The sequence below is a fragment of the Macrotis lagotis genome, chromosome 1 (genome assembly GCF_037893015.1).
Source record: "Macrotis lagotis isolate mMagLag1 chromosome 1, bilby.v1.9.chrom.fasta, whole genome shotgun sequence".
NCBI classification, from domain to species: Eukaryota; Metazoa; Chordata; class Mammalia; order Peramelemorphia; family Peramelidae; genus Macrotis; species Macrotis lagotis.
This window is the reverse complement of record NC_133658.1, coordinates 498,567,439-498,593,218: the sequence shown is the minus strand read 5'-3', so window position 1 is coordinate 498,593,218 and position 25,780 is coordinate 498,567,439. Positions and strand designations below refer to the sequence as shown.

Genomic DNA, 25,780 nt, shown 5'->3' with positions numbered 1-25,780 from the left:
CCAAAAAAAGAGAGAGAGCATGTAAAAATGGGGTGGGAAAGATGATAGAACAGAATATGTGATATAGCCAAATCAAGTAAAAAAGTTAACATGTAAAGAAAATAACTCCTACAGTTTCTCAGAAAGGAGAATGGGTGATGAGACGAGGGATTGAAACAAGGTGGGGGGGGGGGCTGAGGGTGCTAGCAGAAATTCTTGTTTCATAGGTGTTGAATGCTCCCATGGGAGAAGAGTGATAAAGGAAGAGGAGAGTGGACAGTGGGCATAATCTGCAGGGATTTGTTGCTTAGAGAAACTACTCATTCAGCCTGAGAAGGAAAATCAGAGTTTCCGACATGCAGAAGAGTTGGGAGGGTTTGGCCCCAGGGTCAAGACTGTATGACAAAAAAATAAAAATAAAAATAATAAGGAAAATGCTCATGGGGAAAGCAAAGATTATAATTATGAACTGCAAAATCAGAGACATGAAAAACTTCCATCATTCAGCAATATGCACTTTATGATGGCAGAAACTAATATTTCAGGGAATTTGGGGGGAAGTTTTTTACCTTTTTTTTTTTGCAAGGCAATGAGGTTATTAAATGACTTGCCCAAGGACACACAGGTAATTATTAAGTGTCTGAGGTCAGACAAGGTAATACTTATAGAAATGAAATAGGAAAGGGAACTCAACATAAATACCTTAGGAACATTCAGTTCATGAGGAATACAAAGACTAAGTAAATATAAGAGTCATGAATCAAAGTCAGGAATATATAGTAAAGCAAGATGAATAATGAAGAGAATAAGGGAATGTTAGAAAAAGGTACAGAAAATTAATTTTTTTCAAAAAATTAATGACAAAAATTGAAGGAGAGTAGAGGAAGGGATAATTTGACTTGGAGGAGAAAATGGAGGAAGGAAATTAAATAGATAAAAGAAGAAAAAGAAAATAGCAGACAAAATTCCAAAACTAGGGAAAAGGCATATGAACAAGATTGAGTGCATAAAAATTGAGTTAATATAAAGAGAGTGAAGATACAAAGAGTTCTATAATGCAGAACACTACATTATACTGAATGGAACTATAATCAACAAACCAAAATCACTAAGAAATTTTGAAACTAAAACTCCAAACGCTTTATTATCTAAATTAACAAGGAAAAACTAAATAAACTATAATAAGATTCAGACAATAATGCAATAGTGGCAAGAGATTTCAATTTTCTTTCCTCCATTTTAAATAAATTTGACAGAAAGTTAAGGAAATAGGAAACTAGAGAACAGAAAATATAAACTTAGTTAAATGAGAACTAAAAGATTTATGGCATCTTCAAAATGGAAATGCTGAGAAGTTTACATGTTTCTCAGTACCACATGGAATTTTAAAAAAAATTGACCATACTAAGGCACAGAAATATTGTACAAACAGCATCTTTTATAGGCCATAATGCAATAAGAGTAGTATTAAGTTTGGAAAACACACCAACCCAGAAGGAGAATTACAAATAATGAGTTAAGGGGAAAAATCACAGAAATAAACAATTAATATTAATGGGAAAAATGATAATGATGAAACAATGCATTAAAATTTCTGAAAGTAGTCTTCAAGAAAAAAATCATATCCCTAACATAAACAAAAAAATAAAAATTTAGTTTAAAACGCTAAAGCAACAGGTATATCAAAGATACACTTCACAGGGGTGGCTGAATGGAGAATGGACTGGAGTGGGAAAGAGACAAACTTTTAGGTATGAAATGATATAGGTCTGCAGTGATAGGGCAGTGGCAGCATAGGTGGAGAGAAAGGAGTATATTTGAGATATATTGTAAAGGAAAATCATCAAAGCCCTGACAACAGATTGGATATGTGGTGTGAAGTAGTGGGGAGTCAATACAAATCTCTGCCTCCATTACATTCTTTTTTTTTTTAAGATTTTTCAAGGCAATGGGGCTAACTGGCTTGCCCAAGGCCACACAGCTATCTTCATTCTAATGGAGGGAGATAATACTTAAGAGGAAGGTGCAAAGGAGAGTGAAAGAAAGCAGGTACCCAAAGTGAAGAATGGTGGGAAAAGAAACCTAAAGAGTCTAGCACATAGTCCAGAGAGGAATAAAAGAATAAACACTTCTGGCCTAGCTACCTTTCTTAAAATGATTGTTCCAAGGAAGGGGCTGCAAAGACAGAATGATCTCTCTCATGAGAAGCTTACATATAGTAGGGAAAGAAATTAGGAGAACAAAGAAGAATGAAAAAGATCTTTTATATTTGAGGGTCAGGGGAGGGAAGCCTCTAAAATAAATTAGGATATAGATCTACCTAGACACAAAGATATATGGGTGGCTAGGTGGCGCAGTGAATAGAGCACCGGCCTTGGAGTCAGGAGTACCTGGGTTCAAATCTGACCTCAGACACTTAATAATTACCTAGCCGTGTGGCCTTGGGCAAGCCACTTAGCACCATTGCCTTGAAAAATATTTTTAAAAAAAGACAGAACGATATAAAGATATACACATACTTATACATATATGTAGCATATAATACACATTACATGTGGCTAGATGGCACAGTGAATAGAGCACTGGTCTTGGAGTTAGGAGGATAGGAGTTCAAATCCAGTCTCAGACACTTGCCACATGTGTGTATGTATGTGTGTATGTATGTATGTATGTATGTATTATAAGGACCGAGAGAGAAAGAGAGAGAAAATGAAAAGTTCCAGACAAAACAATGTTTCAGAAAAATCTATGGATTTAAATACTCTCTCTACTTTGAATTTCAGCTACACACACACACACACACACACACACAGACAATCAACAACAGCAGACTAGGGCAGTTATGTGTCATAGTGGATAGAGCACCGCCCGTGGAGTCAGCTCTGGCCTCAGACACTTAATAATTATCTACCTGTGTGACCTTGGGCAAGTCTCTTAATCCCACTGCCTTAAAAAAAAAGTCATCTATTTAGAAGAATTTAGATAGGTAAAAAGTAAAATTAGTGGATTGATTAGGTAAAAGTCTTTCCATTATAATTATCATCCTGAAAAAAACTGCAGTATTCCTTCTGTATACAAGGGTACTCAAGGAATGATTAAGAAGTCAGGAAATATCAAATAACAAGGTAAATATCAACAACAAAAACCTAATTTTTGGGTCTTAAAATATTTAAATTTCATAATCTATGTATTCCATTTCCTTAATTATAAACCCCACAATTCATTTGCTTTCAAAATTTTAAAAAAATATAAAATGTCCTTTATCATTTTAACCCAGTTTGTTTAATAACACAGTTGTCATTTCTTGTTATAAAGCTACATCTGTGATCCATGGGGAAGTAACATGAGAACACCTCCCAAGATTTCAACCAATGCCAAGTTTACTTCTATTACTCAGGTCGAGTATTCATAATTAGCTACAGACCAAAAGGAATGTCAGAAAGAAGATCAAGCTTTATAGTTTTAGAAAAATCTCATGTTCACCAAATCCTTGATGTTATAGTTTAATAGAGAGCATATTCCAAATGCTACAGTTATGCAGAAAGAAGGGGAAAAAAATCTCAAATTTTGGGACCCAGATACCTAAAAGGATAGATAGCAATCTTGCAAAAAAGAGTGATCTGGAAAAGTTAATCCCCTTGTACATCTGGTATGACAGGAGGGGAACAGGAGATACTGACAGCTGATACTCCCAAGGGAGAGAGGGAGGTATGATGACAGCAACTGGCTCCATTGCCATCTTTGGCAAGTTCATTATAGATTGCCATCCCCTGACCTAAAGCTACCCCACAACTCCTCCAAGTTTTGTCATCTACCCTCTAAAGTGAAAAATCTTTGTGCTTATGAAACCTGCCTTTTCAGGAAAAAAGAAAAGAAAAGAAAGAGTGAGGACAAGAAAGAAGGAGAAAGCGCAAAGAGAGAAAGGAAGAGAGAGAGAAAAAAAGAGAAAAAGAGAAAAAAAAAGGAAAAGAGAAAGAATTGAAAATTAAAAGGCAACAAAGAATAGCGTAAACAACACTAAAAGACTTGGGTTCCAGACCTTACAACACCATTTCTATGAATAGTCACTTGTCTCTGAGCATTACTTTCCTCATCTGTAAGATAAGTACTATCTAACTCATCAAGGCAATATGAGAAAAATACCTAATAAGTCTAAACTAATGCACTGTATATAATGCGAACTACAGTTGAATTCTTAACCATTTTTCAGTCAAGTTCAATTCTTTGTGATCCCATTTTGAGACAAAGATACTAGGAATGGTTTGCCATTTCTTTCTCCAGCTCATTTTACAGATGAAGAAACTACAGGATTCAGTGACTCGCCCAGAGTCACACAGCTAATAAGTGTCTCAGGCAACTAGATGGCACAGTGAATAGAGCACTGGTCTTGGAGTTAGGAGGATAGGAGTTCAAATCCAGTCTCAGACACTTGCCACTTACTAGCTATGTGACCCTGGGCAAGTCACTTAACCTTGACTGCCTTGCACCCAGAGCCATCTCCAGTCTGGCCACTGGACCCAGATGGCTCTGGAGGAGAAAGTGAGGCAGGTGACTTAGCACAGCAACCCCTCACTCAAATCCAATTCATGTGCTTGTCATAGCAACACTTCCCTGATGTCATGGTCTTCTTCGAAAATAAAAGACAAACATTGTCTCAGGCAGGATTTGAATTTAGGAAGGAAGTGTCTGTCTCAAGAGAATAGCCCAGTGCCATTCTCCTGGCTGTAGCCAGATGATTTAAAAAGACAAAGCTCCCCAGAAAGACTCATTCTTGTATCAATGGACAATTAACAATCTATTAATGTTAATTGTTTCTTGATTTTTGCTTTTGTCCTCAAAGCCAGGTGAGACAATTTGCTTCTCTTTGTCCCTCTTTTCCCAATTTCATGGATGTGTTCACCTGGGCCTATAAGGTCCTACAGCACTTACAGTCATGGTTAATACCATTTTCATAAGCTCCATCATTATTACTATTATTATTATTAATATTATTATTATTATTATTGAGTAAATTTAGAAACATTCAAGTCTCATATTCCTATTACCCTCAACTAATTATTGTACTTACAAGTCCTAAAATATAGATCTGAAAGTGGAAGTAGCAAATAAAAGTTTGCTTCCTCACCAGTTAGCATCCTGGAAGCCTGGAATTGGAGGGAAAATATAACACATGCCAGAGACAGTATTTATCCTGGACAAAAAGGAAAGTTGGAAAGTCATCTTTAGAGAGCTATCACACCATCACATTAATACACTCTGGTTACAAATTTGTGGAACTGCAGCAGCATGTTTTATTTTCTTCCCCTTTCCTCTGTGTTATGTGTGTTTCTGTGTTTTATTTTATATGGTAGAAGACATAACACTACAGGAGATTACAGTTCAATTAAAGTTCACAATTGGGCTGTAGGGCAGTTAGGTGATACAGTGGGTAGAGTGCTGGGCATGGAGTCAGGAGGACCTGAGTTCAAATACGATTCAGACATTTATTAGCTGAGTGACTCTGAACTAGCCACTTAACTCAGACTGCCTCAAAAAAAAAGGATTATAAAGTTTCTGGAGAGATAAAGTAAGTTTGACAGTGGTCTAAAGGATGAAAATCATAGAAGGCTAGCATACACTGGGAAATATAGATGATATAAAAACAAAAAACCAATTAAAATTTTAGACTATTATAATAATTCAGGATGATACTGATAAGACTTTGGGCCAGGACGTTAGCAATGAAAATTGAGAAGAGGTAGAATATCTAATGCAGAGAGCAAAACTTACAAAATTGTTCAGTCTTGTCATTTCTAAAATTCAGTTCCAAAAATGACAAACATATCAGCATCAGTAAGAGATAGTACATCATAACAAATGATGGACAACTAAGTTTATTCTTTAGACTTTACAGACTAACCTCTTACCTAATAATTCTCTAATCCTAAAAGAACTGTCCCTCTGAAATGGCTTACAGAGTTAAGCATTTAACTAGTCTTCCCTGAGAAATGAAAGTATTCAAAATAATAATTAAACTCCCTACATATATAACATATACCACAACTAAACTGACTTGCAAACTTCAGAATATAACCTAAAGCTTGTTATTTTTATCTAGTTTGTTGAGTCACAAACCCTGCCATCATTTTTTGTCATTGTTCCATTTCTAATCTAGAGATTGTAAACATAAGAGCTGCTCTATAAGAACCAGGCACACCCAGTTTCCAACCAAGATGAGAAAACCCTTAGTAAGAGAAGAAATGTAAGAGTAAATGCCACTGAAAAATTATTAAAATTATAAGGAGTCTTAACAGATATCATAGAAAAGTTATTTACTGTTGGTACTAAATGAGCCATAGTGTGTCTGATACATTCAGTCTCAATTCAGTAACTTTTAGAACACTGTGAAATATATCTTTTTGATGATTTAAAATAAATATTTAATCAAGGAAGAAGGGAGGGTAGTAGAAAAATATAGAACTCAAAAAAGATTGCAAAAAGGATGAATGCTGAAAACTATCTTCGCATGTAATTGAAAAATAAATAAATTTTAAAATAAATACATATTCAATCCCTTTCATGGCAATATTATGACAATATAAATAACACATGAATACCTCCCAAATCATTTGTGCTATTCAAGAAATAAAGAACTATAATGTAAAAATAAAACAACTATATATCTTGTATGCAATGAAAAAACTTGTTTACATTTTCTTATTTTGTATTTCCTAACATACTTATAAATCTTCATTATGATAGTTAAATGATTGTCCCCGTTTAAGGATGTTAAAAAATAGTAACATGAACAAAATGGAAAATTACTGAATCAAACTATGCCCATCTGATGTCTTTATTCTCAGAGATATTCTTTCCCATTTTCACAATTCCAAAAAACATCATCTTTGTTAGCAATTTAGCTCAGCTATGACACCTTGTGGCAAAAGACTATTAATGATTCCAGCAGCAGCAAGATTATCCACTGTTTCTAAGACTTTAATGTAAATAACAGTTCACTACTACTAAACACTTTAACGTTTATGAATTTTTTTACAACAATCCTATGAAATAATACTATTAATGACAATGATGAAAACAACTAAGTGATAAAATTTAGGTAGTGCTTTCTCAGAACAACCCTATAAGAGACATACCTTATTTTAAAGATGAGGAAACTGAGATTTATAAAGGTTAAGTACTATCTAGTAAGTATCAGACACAGGATTCAAAGATGTCTTCTAACCTCCTTATATGAAGAGATGATCATCACTGTGTGGGATTCTACTTCATTTATTTAAGTATTGTAATTTTTCAGTGTGACTTAAAGGTAAGATAGCAAAAGGTAATAAAAGCAACTAGTAGTTATACAGCTCTATGTCTGTTATATAATTTGATACTCACAAGAATACTGGGAGGTAGGAGTTATTATTATTCTCATTTTACAGAAGAGAAAATTGTGATTGAGTGTCCTTATCTGAGACTGGATTCAAACTAAGGTTTTCCAAACTTCATTGTACTTCACCACCTTTCTGCAAAATTCTGCAGACTCCTGCCATTGCTTTCTACAGATATGTACAAACTCAATCCAAAAGAGAAGAGCTCTGAAATGTTTCCATGTTAGAATCTGAAAAAAGAGTCTAAGAATATTTGGATATTTCCTGAACTGGCAACTATCATGAACATTTTTAATTAGCTATCTTCACATTATAACAGAAAAAAAGCAAACCAAAATTAACATAAGTAATATTCTGAAAGAAAAAATTTTAAACTTATATTTTCTTCTATTATCATGTTTATTTAGAGTCAAAGTTACTTTTAAATACTGACAAAGTAATTAGCCTGAAGCTCTATCAACCATTTTCAAGATGCATAAGCAATATACACCCTGCCCTTCAAAGACAAAAACCAAATTAAAAGGATTTAGTAGTAATAAATTCAATAATTCTTTTTAAAAAAATCTGTGGGGCAGCTAGGTGGTGCAGTGGATAAAGCACTGGCCCTGGAGTCAGAAGTACCTGGGTTCAAATCTGGTCTCAGACACTTAATAATTACCTAGCTGTGTGGCCTTGAGCAAGCCACTTAACCCCATTGCCTTGCAAAAAACTAAAAAAAATATATATGTTTGTAACAAAAAATGGAAGTCAAAAATAGAAATGATAATCAGTTCTACAACTATCATATAACCAATCAATTACTTTTCCTAGTTTCTATTAACTCAAGCCTTTAAAATTCTACTAAAGCCCTAACAACTAAGATAGCACATTCCTGTTCCAACACAATCATTATCAATAACAATCACCAATAAATTAAAGTCTTTTTCTGCCCCTAGCAGACAAATGTGAAGGAAGACACAAAAATTATAAAACACTGAAGGGCAACAAAAAGCCACAACCATAATGAGAAAACTTTGCCCACACTTCAAAGTAAAACAAAAGTTTAGAAATGTGTATCAAAAAAATTATTCTAGGGGGCAGCTAGGTGGTGCAGTGGATAGAGCACAGACCCTGGAGTAAGGAGTACCCGAGTTCAAATCCAGCCTCAGACACTTAATAATTACCCAGCTGTGTGGCCTTGGGCAAGCCACTTAACCCCAGTGCAACATTAATCCCTTGCAAAAACCTAAAAAACAAAATTTATTCTATTGCTACAATGTGAAAAGTTGATATTTGTATAGTATTTTGTAGTTTACAAAGTGCTTTAATTATTAAATTTTCAAGAGACATGTGACAGCAATTTACTGTTTATTAAGGAGAAACTTGTCTACATTGGCTTAGGAGTCAGTTATTCTTAGCTGAATTTTTCTTTAAAAAATATAAACAGGACAGCTAGGTGGCATAGTGAATAAAGCACTGGCCCTGGAGTCAGGAGGACCTGAGTTCAAATTTGGCCTCAGACACTTAATAATTGCCTAGCTATGTGACCTTGCAATCCTCAATGACTCATTTTAAAGGCCACTGTCATTTCAGAGACAGCTGTAACTTAGAAGAAAAAAATTTAGAGTCAAAAACCTAAGAGGTAATTATTTTATCTATTCCTATTTTTAAGCAAATCTGTTTTCTAACCTGTAAAAACAGGAGCAGTAATAGTTACACTATTTCTCTCATAAACCTGTTAGACAAAATAACTTTATGGAGCACTATAAAAATGGGTGGAGAACTCCCAGTATAAAAACTTCTTTTACCAAAGGAGCAAATTCAACTGTACCTTAGTCTTAAGAGTTGTCATTCAATCAGTATTTAGCAAGAACTTGATATGTATGAGGAATTGTACAAAATATTGGGGAGAAAAATAAAAGCAAAAATACAGTCCTTGTCCTCAAGGGACAACATGAAAACAGTTACGCACATACAAGACAGATATAATATAGTAGATGAAAAGTAATCTCAGAGGATAGGTACTAGAAGTGAGAGAGATTGAAAGGCCTCTTGAGAAGGTGAGATCTGATTTGAACCTTAAATGAAACCAGGAAAACTAGCAGACAAAAATGAGGAAGGAGAATATTTCAGGTATGGAAGGGCAGACAATGAAAAGACACATTCAGGAGTTGCACTGTTGGGTAAGAGCAAGAATACCAGAGTTGCTAAAGCATAAAATGCATGGAAAAGAATCAAGTGCAAGAAGACTAGAAAGATAAGAGACCACATTGTGAATGAAAGGTTTTAAATGCCTAACAGAGAATCTTTATATTTGATTCTAGAGGAAAGAGGAAGCCACTGGAGTTTATTGAGTAAAGGAAAGACATTGGACAGACATTCACTTTAGGCAGATCATTTTGACAATTGAGTGGAGAGGAGAAAGACTTAAGACAGGAAGAATAACAAAAGGTTATTGCAAGAGCCCAAGCAAGAGGAACTGAGAGCCTGTAAGAGGAGGGCAGCTGTGAATTGAGAGGAAAAATTTACATATAAGAACTGTTGTAAAGGTAGAAAATAATGAACTTTGGTAACAAGGGTGGAGAGTTGTGTGGGGCAATAAGTAGGTAAGTGGCTAACTCATTTATGATCATAAGAATGCTATCTGTCAGCTGCAGGACTTTAATCTTTAATCAAATCTTGACTCCAAGACCAGTCTTGTTTTTTTAAATTCATAAGACAACTTTTTTAAAAAACTGAAGATAGTAAGCTCTGGTCTGCATTTAAACTCCACAATTTCCACTCTGGATATGGATGGTATTTTCCATCACAAATCTTTTAGAATTGTCTATGATTATTATATTGCTGAAATGAACAAGTCCATCATAGTTGTTTATCACCTAATGTTGCTGTTGGTGTGTATAATGCTCTTCTGGTTCTGCTCACTTCATTCAGCATCAGTTCATGCAAAATACAATCTTTTTACAGACAAAAATGAACAAAGTATTTAGATCAAACAAATTGCTGTTCAGTCATTTGAGAAGTGCCCCACACTTTATGATCTGGGGTTTTATTGACAAAGATACAGGAGCAGTTTGCCATTTCCTTCTCCAGCTCATTTTACAAATGAGGAAACCGAGGCAAAAAGAAATAAGTTAACTTGTCCAGGGTCACTCACACAAGTTAGTGTCTTAAGACCACATTTGAATCTGACTCCACTCTATCCACTGTGCCACCTGGCTGCCCATCGCAAACAACTACAAATCCACAAACATTTATTTAGCATTGTACAGACCCCATCAGGGATGGGGGAGAGCACAGAGAGAAAGGAAGAACAGACACACTGCTGGTAGAGTGCTAAATTGTTTGGGAATTTCCTTCACCCATCCAGTGTGACAAAAGAATAGAACACCTTGGTTTCACATGCCACTAGGTGGCAGACTTCTGAAGAATGAACAAAGCAAAAATTCTGATGTCTTAAAAAAAGAGATTTAGAGACAGGACCAAAATAAAGTTAAAATTCAAAAGTAACAAATTGGTTTCCCAAGTTAACATATTTGAAGTCAAAAGAGGTGACCAAAGAGTTAACCTAAAATCTCAAGAATTATTTTTGACATGTTAGATTTTCTATGTAAAGTAAAAGAAAATAATTTAGAGATGAAATAAAATTCCTTCTCATAAAATTATATATATAGACACATATACACATATACAATACAGTACATAAGTGTACAAGAAAGATACACTCAAATTGCACATATAGAAATAGGTATATGTTATATACATGTATGTTCATTACATGTATAAATATCATTTTAAAGATGAAATTCTGGTGAAATGCTTCATATGGAATGGAACAAAGAAATGTATAAACATAGGTGTGTACATCTAGATAGATATGCAGATAGATAGATAGATCAATCATTTAAAGTTGATAAAGACAAAAAATAACTAAAACTGATAAAGAGAAAAGAAAGCATAACCTTCCCTTAGAATTTATTATATTAAGTTCAGTTACCACAAGTTTTCTAAATGTACTCACCTCCTCAGCTGTGAACAAGTAAAGAGGAGTCAGGGGAGGGATTTTCTTTAATCCACAACTTATGCCAAGGACAGTCAGGATCTCCTTAAGGACTTCATATCTATTGAAATTGCTTGATTTCAACAAATTAAAGGCATTTTCAGTTTGGATTAAAATGCTGGGAGACAATTCTAAGTGCACCTAAAAAAAGGAATAGAGAACTAGAATGTTTATTTATGCTACGTGATAAACACTCAGATGTTAGACAAAAAATAAAAATACTTATCTAATGATGAATAATGCCAAAATTTAGAGCCTGAGATAATGAAATTTACATGTCATTTCAGTGATGATCTAATTTAAAAGAAAATCAAAGTCTTATTAAAACAATATACAATCTTATTCTTCTTCTAGGCCAGAAAAGTGTCTGAGAGATTTTTATAACATTGCCACAATAAAGATTTTGAATTTTTGAGAACTGAGAAAATTATCTCTCTACATATGTCAACAAATGTACTAAAAATCAGAAAGCTTCTTACTTCCTAAATTGGAAACCAAGATTAAGTAACTTACCTAAACCTAGAAGATAGTAAATCATGTTGCCATAAACAATACTGCACTCTCTCTCAACTAAAAAATTGTAAGTAGTTTTTGAATACATTTAACTAGTATACAGAACAATTCATAGGGTTACCCTAATGAGTAAGCATGGCACTATTTCTGGGTACAAACTTCCCCAGAATAGTTCCTCCTGGAAGATGAAATATTTTTACTTTGGACTATTTCTTTATCTTATAACTCTTTTGCACTATTAAAATACAAATCCCTTTGGGAAGATTATACATTCAGATTTATCATAACAGAGAAAAGGTTTTGTTTGTGGGAGTGGGAGTTGATAATTAGGGGGAGAAAAGAAGAATGATATAGCAGTACAGAGAGCTCAAGAAAACTGTTGATTGAGAACTAAAAAGAACCTCCTTCACAATTTAATTTTCCAGGAGTCAGTGATATTTGAAGAATTTATAAAGCTCTGAGCCAGATAGTTTCAGAAAATTACTGAAGAACAAGGTGAAATATATCATCTCTGGACCCAAGTATTTTTGTAACAATAATGATGATGATGATGATGACTGCTAGCGTTTCTATACCAATTTTAAGGATGGCTAAGCATTTTATAAGTATTACTTTATTCTCACAACCTTACTTTAGAGGTGACAGATAAGAAAATCAAGGAAGAACAAGGTTATGTAACTTTCCCAGTAGTCATGAGCTGGAAAATACCGTGGCTAAATTTGATCTCAGTACTACTTCATTACCTTACAGTCTGACAATTACAAACCATGAATATACCTTGGTCTGAAAGTTCTAAGTGTGAATGATGCTGAAAGTTGGGATTAACCCAGTTGAAGTTTGACATACAAAATATTCACAGCATTTCTAGTGTAGCCTAGCAATTTCTCTACCTCAGTAAGGTTTTAGCATAGAACTTAGGGGAACAGAAGAGTGTATGTATGAATTATTTCTGCATATATAGGAAAAAGGGAGAGGAGAACATAATTTTTGAAGCAGGCAGTTTAACACTGTTACCAATGACTCAAAGGAAGAACTATAGTCTGTTCTCCAATTTGACACAAAACTCATAATGGAAGACAGATGCAGGATCCAAAAGGAGCCTGCTATGCTAAAATATTAGGATGAGTTTAGGAAGATGAAACAAAATAGAGATAAATATAAAGCCTTGCACTTGGATATATAAAAATATCAACTTTACAGGAACAACGATGATGGATGAATAGAAAGATAGAAATTATTTTGAAAATAAGATCATGGGAGTTTTTAAGTCAGTAGCTTGATGTGATAGGCAAAAAAAAAAAATGAATACAATTCAGAGCATCATTAAGAGTCAGAGCTTCCAGGAATAGGGAATTGATAGTCCCACTGTACTGTGCCCTTGTGAATTTGGAGTACTGTGTTCAAGGGGGCACCCTATACAACAAGACATTATTAAGCTTGAGGATTGTCCAAAGAAGGGCAACCAGGTGAAGGGGTTTGAGCCAATGATTATAAGGATTTTTCCTGTTCCTCCATAATCTTGGTACCTTCTCTCTGAGAGTATCTGTCCCATTTATATCTGGTTTGTGCAGTTTTTTGCGTGTTTTCTCTACCCAATAGATGTGCTCCTTGAGAGGAGAGACTGTCTCCTTAGTGTTTATTGTTCAAACACAGAACATATTTAATTGACTTGAGATAAGCTGAAGAAACTGGGAATATTTGACTGTCTTCAAATTAGAATGACTTGTTCAATTTGGTCTCAGACAGCCAAATCGAGAGCAATAAGTAAAAGATGCAAAGAGACAAATTTCAGGTGGATGATATGAAAAACTTACTGACAATTAGAGATTGTCTTAAGAGATGGTGGATTCCCCAGCTATGGAAAAATATATGGATGTTGACGATCACTGTTGGATAGCTATAATAGGAATTCTTTTTGCATTTGTACTAGACAAAATGGTCACTAAGGTCCTTCTAACTCCCAAAGACTGTAAAAGCACATGTGAAAAAATGCTCTAAATCACTAATTATTAGAGAAATGCAAATTAAAACATCTCCGAGGTACCACCTCACACCTCTCAGACTGGTCAATATAACCAGAAAGGACAATGATCAATGTTGGAAGGGATGTGGGAAATCTGGGACACTAATACATTGTTGGTGGAGCTGTGAACTCATACAACCTTTTTGGAAAGCAATTTGGAATTATGCCCAAAGGGCAACAAAAATATGCATGCCCTTTGATCCAGCAATACCACTACTGGGTCAATACCCTGAAGAGATTATGAAAAAGGGTAAAAACATCACCAGTACAAAAATGTTCATAGCAGCTATTTGTGGTGGCAAAGAAATGGAAACTGAGGGACTGTCCATCAACTAGGGAATGGTTTCACAAACTGTGGTATATGGATGTGATGGAACACTATTGTTCTATTAGAACCCAGGAGGGATGGGAATTCAAGGAAACCTGGAAGAATTTGCATGAAATGATGCTGAGCAAGATGAGCAGAAACAGAAGAACACTGTAAACCATAAGTCACATGGGAGTGATGATCAACCTTAATTAATGGACGTGCTCATACCAACAGGGCAACAATCACAATTTTGGGGTGTCTGTGATGGACAATGTCATCTGTATCCTGAGAAGGAATTGTGGAGTTTGAACAAAGACCAAGGACTATTACCTTTAATTTTTAAAAAAAGTTGTCTTATTATGTAATTCTGCTGTATCTCATACTATATGTTTCTTCCTTAAGGATATGATTTCTCTCATCACATTCAACTTAGATCAATTCATATTATGGGAATGATGTAAAGACTAGCAAACTGCCTTCTGTGGGAGGAGGAGGAGGGAAGCAAGATTGGGGGAAAAAAACTGTAAAACTCAAAATAAATAAAATCTTTCTAAAAAAAACCAAACTAGATAATTTTGATTACATTAAATTAAAGAACTTTTGCACAGACAAAACCACTGTAACCAAGATCAAAAGAAATGTAGTAAATTGGGAAACAATTTTTACAACCAGTATTTCTGACAAAGGACTCATTTCTAAAATATACAGAGACCTGAGTTAAATTTAATAAAAAAAAAAAGCCATTCCCCAATTGACAAATGGTAAAAGGATATACAAAGGCAATTTACAGATGAGGAAATCAAAGTGATCCATAGTCATATGAAAAATTACTCTAAATAATTACTTATTAGAGAAATGCAAATTAAAGCATCTCTGAGGTACCACCTCACACCTCTCAAGACAGGCCAATACAACCAGAAAGGACAATAAATAATGTTAGAAGGGATGTAGGAAATCTGGTGCACTAATATATTGATGGTGGAGCTGTGAACTCATACAACCTTTCTGGAGAACAGTTTGGAATTGTGCCCAAAGGGCAACAAAAATGTGCATACCCTTTGATCAAGCAGTACTACTACTGGGTCTATACCCTGAAGAGATGAGGATGAAAAAGGGTTAAAAACAACACTTGTACAAAAATACTGATAGCAAGCCCTGTTTGTGGTGGCCAAGAATTGGAAATTAAGTAAATGTCCTTCAATTGGGGAATGGCTTAGCAAACTGTGGTATATGTAAGACATGGAATACTATTGTTCTATTAGAAACCAGGAGGGATGAGAATTCAGTGAAGCCTGGAAGGATTTACATGAACTGATGCTGAGTGAGATGAGCAGAACCAGAAGAACTTTGTATACCCTAACAGCAACATGGGGGGGTGATGATCAACCTTGATGTACTTGCTCATTCCATTATTGCAACAACCAAGGACAATTTGGGACTGTCTGCAATGGAGAATACCATTTGTATCCAGAGAAGAATTATGGAGTTTAAACAAAGACCAAAGACTATTACCTTTAACTTAGGAAAAAAACCTGCTATCTTATTATGTAATTTTGCTATCTCTTATACTTTATTTTTCTTCCTTAAAGATATGATTTCTCTCTCATCACATTCAACTTAGATCAATGTATACCCTGGAAACACAATGTAAAGACTAACAAACTGCCTTCTGTGGAGGTGAGGGAAGGGAAGCAAAACTAGGGGAGAAATTATAAAACTCAAAATAAATAAAATCTTTCTAAAAAAAAATTCAATCAGCCCAATTCTCAAAACCTTAAGATGATGATAATCACTTATATTCAGAATAATAAGCCTGAGGCATTGCAAAATACTAAATCGAAGAAAGGATCAATCATAGGCTTCTCTTTCTAATTCAGGAAAGTAGACTAAACTATTTTAGAAATGTTTTCTATAACAAATCTTAATATAAAAAGGGTTTCCTCATTTTCCTCATTCCTCATTTTCCTCACAATTAACAAGAACGTTTTTTCAAATACCTCCCTCACTGAAAGGATTTGGGTAATTGAAGATGTATGCACAACATAAAAAGAAGTCTATAGTAAACCTAATGATAAGCCAAGAAAAATCCCTCAGTTTTAAATGAGTTAAAGTGATTCTCAAAATGCAAACTTTCTCAGTTTTAATAAAAAAAAAAAAAAGAAAAACAGTTCAATTTCTCACAGGCTGTCTTTAATACCTGACAAAGAATAGCTTCTCCTCCATTTGTTCCAAAAGGCAAGTGAACAATCATTCTGTCCTTGTCTTTGTTTTCTAAGTAACCCTTGAACTTTCCAGTACTGAGAATCTCCTCAGTGCCTTCTTCATAAATGTTGCCACTGGTCAGAACATTCAGTTTCATTTCATTGGCATCATCAGCCTTGGAAAAAACCAATGTCTGAATTGTCTTCTTCAGTTCCTCTTTGCTCCTCAGCTGCAGCCCACCAAATGTGAAGGAGGAAGACAGCCCCAAAACCTTTCCACCTTGGGATAAGTACACCATGAACCGTTGGCAAAGTGCTTCAGAAATGGGCTCCTCTGTGGCAATGATCAACAACAAAGAGTTTTGCAGCCATGGGTCACTGAGCACTTTCTTCTCCTTCAGGTGGTAGACTGTGTAACTATCAGTGTCAACACAGTCAGCCAGAAGGGACTGGAGATGCTGGAATCTTAGATGTGCTTCCTGCGAGTCAGAGCCCACAAAGAGTAAAATATTTGGTGGCTTCCCAGTAACATTGACTCTTTTCCCTTGTCCAATATGGCAGTTTGTGTCAACATTGTCCTCTAGGCTGCTATTGAAATCATAAGGAAGATCAGGAATATCTTCTACAGATGCAAATCTGACAGATTCAATGGTGCTGCTCTCTAGTTTCAGACATTCATGGCAGCTTGAAAGATGTAAGTGATGGTGCTCATCCACATCAACCCCTTTTTCTGATGGTTGGGTGGTTTCCTCCTGAGAAGCACTGCCTTTCTTCTGATTATAGTCCTCATCTTGAACCTTTAGGTCATTCCTGCCAAAATGCTTCATCCCTTCCTGTTCAGGTGAAGCTTCTGAAATTAATTCTTCCACTCCTGTGACCTTAGATAATTTCAATTGCTGTAGTTGTTTCACCATTGAGTCCTGAAGATGTACCGCTAGGGCATGAGGAGAAGAGAATTGCTTTTATTTTTACTGACAATATTCTTTTCAGCACATCTTAAAAATCCCCATTGTATTCCAAAGAGAATCTCCCACATTATACTATAAGCAAAACAAGACAAAAGAGATTGCAAACAACATTACATGCCATCTTTGTTTAAAGGAAGAACAAATATGGACTTTATAAAGTTAGAAGCAACACATTCAATAAATATGATCTAAGTTTTTCACTCTAACTACTCAGATTTTATACCAAAATCCCTTTTTCATGCAAAAGAAATATAACCCAAGTCAGGCATTCCACTTCTTCATTTACTTATAACTCCTTTTCAACCACATAACATATCCAAGGAACTTCCCACAAAGATTAACTGGCAAATATCCACATTTTCTCATATAAATCACATAAATTTATAACTTCTTATATAAATCATACCCCAAAAACCTACACAAATTGATTCAAAACCAAACTAGCATAACCACAATTATAAACATTGACTACAAGTACAAGTAAAGAAGAAAATAAGAAAGGAGGAAACAAGAGAGATCAAATGAAAAGCTAGCAACCTGGAATAAAACACAGAAAAAAACCCTTTTTTTATTTGTTGGTGGTTATCAGTTCATTTGATTCTAACTTAATAAATGTAAAGGATTTTAGATGAGCATTTACACATTTTGTATGTCTGATCATTCATTTTTATTGTCAAGAGAGGTAGACTAGGATAACCTCTGAAATTCCTTCAGCTACAAATCTATTGTCCTATAAGCCCAATTCTTTTTTAGGAATATTTTAATATTTGTTGAGCAACTTGAATTTAAAATTTATACACCCCAAATTAAGAAGCAAAGCAATTTACACAAATTCAAGGACATTCATATGACAGATACTTGTTTGCAAATACCAAATTCACTAGGACTATAAACTTCTAAATTATAGAAGAAACATTTTCAGATTACCCTCAATTAAATAAAGATTTCTGGATTAAAAAAAACTTTTTATGGAAGCATTTTAAATACAACATTGAAAGAAAATATCAAAAAACTAAAATTGCAAGCTACTAATCTTAGAAATGCTAGCAACTGTTAGAACATCATCAAACTTAGGAAGTAAGAAGTAGAAGGGGCAGTTAAATGGCACAGTGAATAGACACCGGCCCTGGAGTCAGGACCTGAGGTAAAATCCAGCCTCAGATCCTTAATAATTGCCTAGCTGTGTGACCTTGGACAAGTCATTTAACCCCATTGCCTTACAAAAACAAAAACAAACAAAAAAAGAAGTACAATGTAGTTAAGAAATGGTTTAAAGTGAAAAGTATTCTGTGACAGTAAAAATAACCTGTCTTCTGAATTTAGACTGCACCTTAGAAAAGACAGTAACAGGAAGTCCTTTTTAAGAGTATTCTATAAGCTCTTCAGTTAAGCATAATAAATGAATCAATCTATAAGTTTTATTAAGCTGTTACTATGTACTAAGCCCACTGGGGATAGAAAGTAAAAAAGCAAAAACATCCCTGAGAAGGTTAGATTCTAAGAGAGAGAAGATATAGATATAGATATAGATATAGATATAGATATAGATATAGATATAGATATAGATATAGATATATAGATATAGATATATATGAATGAGTACATGCAAGAATTAGAAGGTAAGGCCTCCCACATGAAGTGGCACTTTGAGCTGAATCATAAATGGGGCTCGGGATTCTAGTTGTCAAGAGGTGACAGAGCAATAAAATACTATATGATTAAAGCATCACATACCACTGTTAAATGTTTTGTTTTGAGTTTTTCTCAATGCTTACAATATTTTGAATTAGATTGGAAATACTCATGGGCCTTGAATTTTTGCTAAAATAATAACTTATTACAGATTACTATTGGAATCCATTCATGAAGATACTTACAGACAATCTTTTGTGGTACCATCCCATTATCCATTTGGAGCCTGTTTTCCATGAATGCAATGCCCAACTTGCTGAAATTATCTATACTTGCTTCAGCAAATAGTTTATATGGCTCTCCGGGTCTGCAGGCTAATGGCAAACAACAATCTGACCACTTTACAATCTAAAGGGAGATGAGAAGAAATAAAAGGCAAGAGGTTAATGTAGACAATTTTAATGGAAAAAATTTCTTTCCCATAATACTTATGAGGAATATATTGACTGCAGAAACTCCATTTAACCTAAATGAATTAATTATTATAGCTTAGCTCTCTCAAATACAGAAATTATTTCATTATGAAAGTTCTCATTTTTACTTAAAAGCATACCTTACAAATAAATCAAAAAGTGTAATCTTTTTATTCCAAAGAAAGAAACCTTGAGATACTGGAAGAACTGAATAATTGCTACTTAGTAGTAATAAAAAAAAACTGTAGTGAAGTATATAATCATATTTCAAATACTCAGTACTAACTGCATTATGTACAGATTCTCCAAAGTAGGTCCATTTCCTTACTAGGTTCTGCCTCTTGCTATGTTACAAGAAAGTCACATTCCCACAAATATGAGTGGGAAAATTAGAAAAAAATTAAATTCAAATACTAATTGTTCAGAGATATGAGAAAAAACTTTGGGGAAAAATTTAGATGATGAAATAAAATGATTAGAGATTATATGCAGATTTCATGTGTTCAAATATATTATCACTAAATACAGAGTGAGCCTTAAAACCCAGAAGAAGATTGTAATTATTGACATAAGCAGGAGTTAAGAACCCCATTAAGATCTTCCTAAGATATTATTTCAAATTCAGTTACTTTAGCGTCTACAACTTAACACTTAGACAAGTATTCCTTTGAGTTATGCATTGTATTTTCCTCTTTTACGATACAAATACCCCTCTGCAAGAGGAAATATATAAAAATATAAATACACACACACACACACACACACACACACACACACACACACAAACATGTCACTTATCAGCTGCATTCCTCCTAGACAGAAGAACATAGAAGCTTATGATAACCAAAATAACTGTTAAAAGACAGTATCTTACTATAGCAGCAATTCTTTTTTTAAAAACAAAAAAGGCATGCCCCTTCCCCATACTTTTCATATAAAAAGTTAAATAACTTCATTAGTTTTTACCTTTTGCTTTTACTTTTTTTTAACTGTCTGCCTCAAGTTTCCTCATTTGTAAAATGGGGATAGTAATAATACCTACCTCTCAGAATTGTGAGAATTAAATAAAATAGTATGTGTAAAGAGCTTTGCAAACTTTAAAGCACTAAATATATTTTTATTTATTTGTTTTTCCAACTACATGTACTGGGAGTTTTCAACAATCTTTTTTAACACAGTTTTGGGTTTTACATTTTTTCCCCTTTCCCCTCCCCTGACAGAAAATAATCTAATATATCCTGTGTAACTATGAAATATAGATCTATATTAATCATGTTGTGAAAGAATCAAATCCAAATGGAAGAATAAAAAACTATTACAAAAATTATATTATATAAGACAACTTTTAAAAATTTGAAGATAACAAGCTTTGGTCTGCATTTAAACTTTATAGTTCCTTCTCTGGATATGTATGAAATTTTCTTTCAAGAGTCTTTTAGGAATATCTTTGAATATTGTACTGCAGAAATGAACAAGTCCATGACAGTTGATCAATATCTGATGTTACTGTTAATGCCTATAATTCTTCTGGTTCTGTTCATTTTGTTCTGCATTTAAGTCTTCCCAAGCTTTTCCTTTAGGAAAAATAGTGTTCTACCACATTCATTTTCCACAATTTGTTCAGCTGAATTCCCAATGCATGGACATCCCCTCATTTTCCAATTCTTTGCCACCACAAAAAGAGCTGGTATGAATATTTTTGTATATGTGCAAGGTTTTTTTACCCTTTTTTCATGATCTCTTTGAGATAGAGATCTAGTAGTGGTATTACTGGATCAAAGAGTATGCACAGTTTTATTGTCCTTTGGGCATAATTCCAAATTACTCTCCAGAAAGGATGGATCAATTCACTTTCCATCAACAGTGCATTAGTAGGGGGCAGTTAGCTGGCTCAGTGGATAGAGCACCAACCCTGGAGTCAGGAGAACCTGAGTTCAATTCCAATCTCAGACACTTAATAATTAGCTAGCTGTGTGACCTTGGACAAATCACTTAACCTCATTGCCTTGCAAAAACTAAAAAAAAAAAAATTCTAACTGCATTAGTAAAGCATTTTTGAGGTTGGTACCATTATTGATCCTGAAGGGAGCTAAATTAGCATAATGAAGAGGTACAACTGAGAGAAGTAGGGGAGAGGAAGGGAGAAAGAAGAGAGTTATGTGGTCAGACTAATGTTTTAGGAAAATCACTTTGGTTTTTTTCCCTTTTGTTCTGCTTCTTCTTTTACAACATGACTAATTTGGAAATATGTTTAAATATGAATGCATATATATATATATATAACCCATACCAATTATTCACTGTCAAGGGGAGGGGGGTGGGAAAAGGAGGAAGGGAGAAAAATGTAAAACTCAAAATCTTACAAAAATGAATGTTCATATCCTTTTATCATTTATCAAACTTGAGTTGTATTCTTATAAATTTGATTCAATTCTCTTATATTTTGGGAATGAGTTCTTTATCAATTACTAGCTGTGAAAATAATTTCCCACTTTGCATTCTTTCTCATCTTGATAGCATCTGTTTTATTTGTGCAAAAACTTTTTTAATTTACTGTAGTTGAAATTTTCCATTTTGCAATTAAAATATTCTCTAGATTTTCTTTGGTCATAAAGTTGTCCCTATCCATAAATCTGACATATAAACTATTCCTTGTTCTCCTAACTGGCTTATTTATGGTATAACCATTTATGTCTAAATCCTATAACCCATCTCTACCTTAACTTAATACAGGGTGGGAAATGTTGGCCTATACCTAGTTTTTGCCATATTAATTTCCAGTTTTCCCAGGAATTTGGCAAATAATGTTTTTATCCCAGAAAGTGGAGTCTCTAGGTTTATCAAACAATAGATTATTGAAGATGGTGACAAGAAGGGATCAAGTCTTAGGCGCTCTCTGATAAAATGTGAAACTAAGGACTCCCACTAAACTTTCAAGAGACAGAAAACACAAATGGAACCAGTGAGGTAGTTCTCCTACTCAAGGTAACCTGGAAAAGAGCAGAAAGGCTCTGCTCCCCGGGGTCGGGGTCGGGGTTGATGGGGCGGCCCCCCAGAGCGAAAGAACATCAGCCTCCCGGAGGCAGCCCCAGGGTGCTGGGAGCCTCGCTCACAGCAGCAGTGGAGTCTCCTGAGCTGCACCCCTGGGAGCACCGGCACAAAGTGGGGGAGCGAGCATGTGAAGTCCAGCCCTCAGGGCACACAGCAAGCAGCATGGTCTTTCCCCAGCCCTGATGCAGGAAACAGAAGCAGGCCAGCCGGTAAGCAGGAGCCCCCAGGGCATGAGCCCATTGAGCTGAGGGAGGGGAGTGAAGAGACACTGCAGAGCTCTGTCCTCTGCCCCTGTAACAGGACTCTGGGGCTCTGACCACATTCAGATCCTGGTAGCAGTCTAGGCCCCCCCCCATAGAACAGCAGGGGCCCCCCCACCTCAGCCCCGTGGCAGAGGGGGGCGCTAATGGTCATTCACAGACCAGGAGGGAGGACAGAGTCGCACACACTGAGACCCTTGTGGGAGTGTCCCAAAAGCTCAGGAAGCACCCCAAACCAGGCCCAGGCTGGAAAAATGAACAAGCAGAAAAATAAAAGGAAGACTATTGAGAAATATTTTGCTCATGAGCCCAAGAAGAATCAAAACACTCAGTCTGAAGATGAGGAAGCACAAGCTCCTGCATCTAAAGATCCAAGCAAAACAGAAATTGGGTTCAGGCTATGACAGAGCTCAAAAAAGACTTTGAAAATCAAATGAAGGAGTTGGAAGAAAAACTGGGAAAAGAAAGGAGAGAGATGCAGGAAAAACATGAAAATAAAGTCAGCAGTTTAGTAAAGGAAATCCAAAATAATGCTGAAGAAAATACCATGCTAAAAACCAGCTTAGATCAAATGGATAAATCAGTTCAAAAAGTTATTGAGGAGAAGAATGCCTTAAAAAGCAAAATTGGCCAGATGGAAAAAAGAGATAAGAAAACTCTCTGAGGAGAACAAATCCTTCAGACAAAGAATAGAATTCAGGGAGATTGATGAATTTAACAGAAATCAGGAATCAATACTTCAAAACCAAAAAAATGAAAAATTAGAAGAAAATGTGAAATAGCTCACTGAAAAAACAACTGATATGGAAAACAGACTTCGGAAAGATAATTTGAAAATGATTGGAATACCTGAAAGTCATGATCAGGAAAAGAGCCTTGACATCATTTTCAAAGAATTACTACAGGAAAATTGCCCTGATATTCTAGAAGCAGAGGGCAAAATAGAAATGGAGAGAATCTAACGATCCCCCCACCCCGAGAAAGAGATCCCAAAAAACCAACCCCTAGCAATATTATAGCCAAGTTCCAGAACTCCCAAGTCAAAGAGAAAATATTACAAGCAGCCAGAAGGACACAGTTCAAATATCGTGGAGCTGCAGTCAGGATCACACAGGACTTAGCAGCAACTATATTGGAAGCTCGTAGGGCTTGGAATATAATATACTGGAAGGCAAAAGAGCTTAGAATGCAGCCAAGAATGAACTACCCAGCAAGGCTGAATGTCCTCTTCCAGGGAAAAAGATGGACTTTCAATGAACCAGGGGAATTTTAAATGTTCCTTTTGGAATGGCCAGAGCTGAACAGAAGGCTTGATCTTCAGATACAGGACTCAGGTGAAGCATGGAGATTGGAGGAGAGGGGGGAAATATGAGGGAATTAATGATGATGAACTGCATGTATTCCTGCATAGAAAAATGACACTGATAATACTCATATGAACCTTCTCAGTTAATAGAGCAGGTAGAGGGAGCTTTTATAGTTGAAGCACAGGAGAAAGCTGAATTCGAAGATAAAATATGGTGTAAAAATGGAGTCAATAGAAAAAAAGGGAAATGTAATGGGAGAAAGAAAAAGGAGAGGGGGAATAGGCCAAGATATTTCATATAATAAGATTCTTTAAAATTATTACAATGAGTTATTATTGCAATGATATGGAAGGGGGGGGCAAGGGGGAATGAGGGAACCTTTGCTCTCATCAGAGGTGGCTAGGAGAGGAAACAGCATATATACTCAATGGGGTATAGGCATCTGGAGTAAGAAGGAGGGGGGAGCAGGGGGAAGGGGTGGGGATGTGAATAAAGGAGAGGATGGACCATGGGGGGAGAGTGGTCAGATATAACACATTTTCTTTTTTACTTCTTGCAAGGGGCTGGGATTGGAAGGCCTGTCTAGGACCATAGGGCCAGGTGGATGCTGGGCCTAAGGGGTGGTATGGGGGCTCAGGGCTTCTTGGCCCCAGGACCAGGGATCTGTCTGCTGCGCCACTCAGCGACCCTACAGCAGAGTCAGAGTGAAAGGAGAGAGAAAATAGAGTACATGGTAGTGGAGAAATAAGAAAGGAGGGAGTTGCGATCAGCAATGGCAACATTGGAAAAATATGGAAGTAACTTTTGTGATGGACTTATCATAAAGAATGTGATCCACTCATGACAGAGTTGTTGGTGTTGGAACAAAGACTGAAGCACATTTTTTTATTATTATTATTTGGGGGAGGGTGCAGGGCAAATGGGGCTGGGTGGCCTGCCTGGGGCCACATAGCAGGGTGATCTTTGGGTGTCTGGGGCCGGATATGGACCCGGGTGCTCCTGACTCAAGGGCCAATGCTCTGTCTGCCACCCAGCCACCCCTACTATTATTACTATTTTATTTTATTTTGGGTCTTTTTTTTTCTTCTTTTAGGTTTTTTGGTCTTTTTTTTTTTTTTAGGTTTTTGCAAGGCAAACAGGGTTAAGTGGCTTGCCCAAGGCCACACAGCTAGGTAATTATTAAGTGTCTCAGACTGGATTTGAACCCAGGTACTCCTGACTCCAGGGCTGGTGCTTTATCCACTGTGCCACCTAGCCACCCCTTCTTTTAGGTTTTTGCAGGGCAGTGGGGATCGGGTGGCTTGCATGTCACAGGGCTGGGTGATTGTTGGGCTTACAAGGCTGGATGTGGGCTAGGGTGCTCGTGGCTCCAGGGCTGGTGCTTCGTCCATTGTGCCACCTGGCCATACCTACAATTATTACTATTATTCTTTTATTAATTTTAATTTTTTTTCTCTCCCCTTTACTTTATCGCCCAAGCAAGTCTATATTCATGGGGGGAGGGGTATTTTGTTTACTCTTAAACAAGAATATTTTATTAATGTAAAAAAACATTTGTACAAAATGAGAATTAAAAAATAAAATTTAAAAAAATAATAGATTATTATACTCATTTACTATTGTGTCTTTTATACCTAAACTATTCCACTGA

General features: G+C 35.6%; 1 protein-coding gene across 2 annotated transcripts in view; it reads right to left on the bottom strand.

Annotated features, from left to right (window-relative positions):
* Positions 1 to 25,780, bottom strand: part of HLCS (holocarboxylase synthetase) — a 216,546-nt gene that overhangs the window by 165,015 nt on the left and 25,751 nt on the right. For both annotated transcript variants that reach the window (XM_074213936.1, XM_074213937.1), the window contains 3 exons: positions 19,284 to 19,446; positions 16,435 to 17,372; positions 11,353 to 11,532 (listed from right to left, as the gene is read on the bottom strand). In XM_074213936.1, the coding sequence (XP_074070037.1) occupies positions 11,353 to 11,532; positions 16,435 to 17,372; positions 19,284 to 19,446 (1,281 nt within the window). The remainder of the gene's footprint in view (positions 1 to 11,352; positions 11,533 to 16,434; positions 17,373 to 19,283; positions 19,447 to 25,780) is intronic.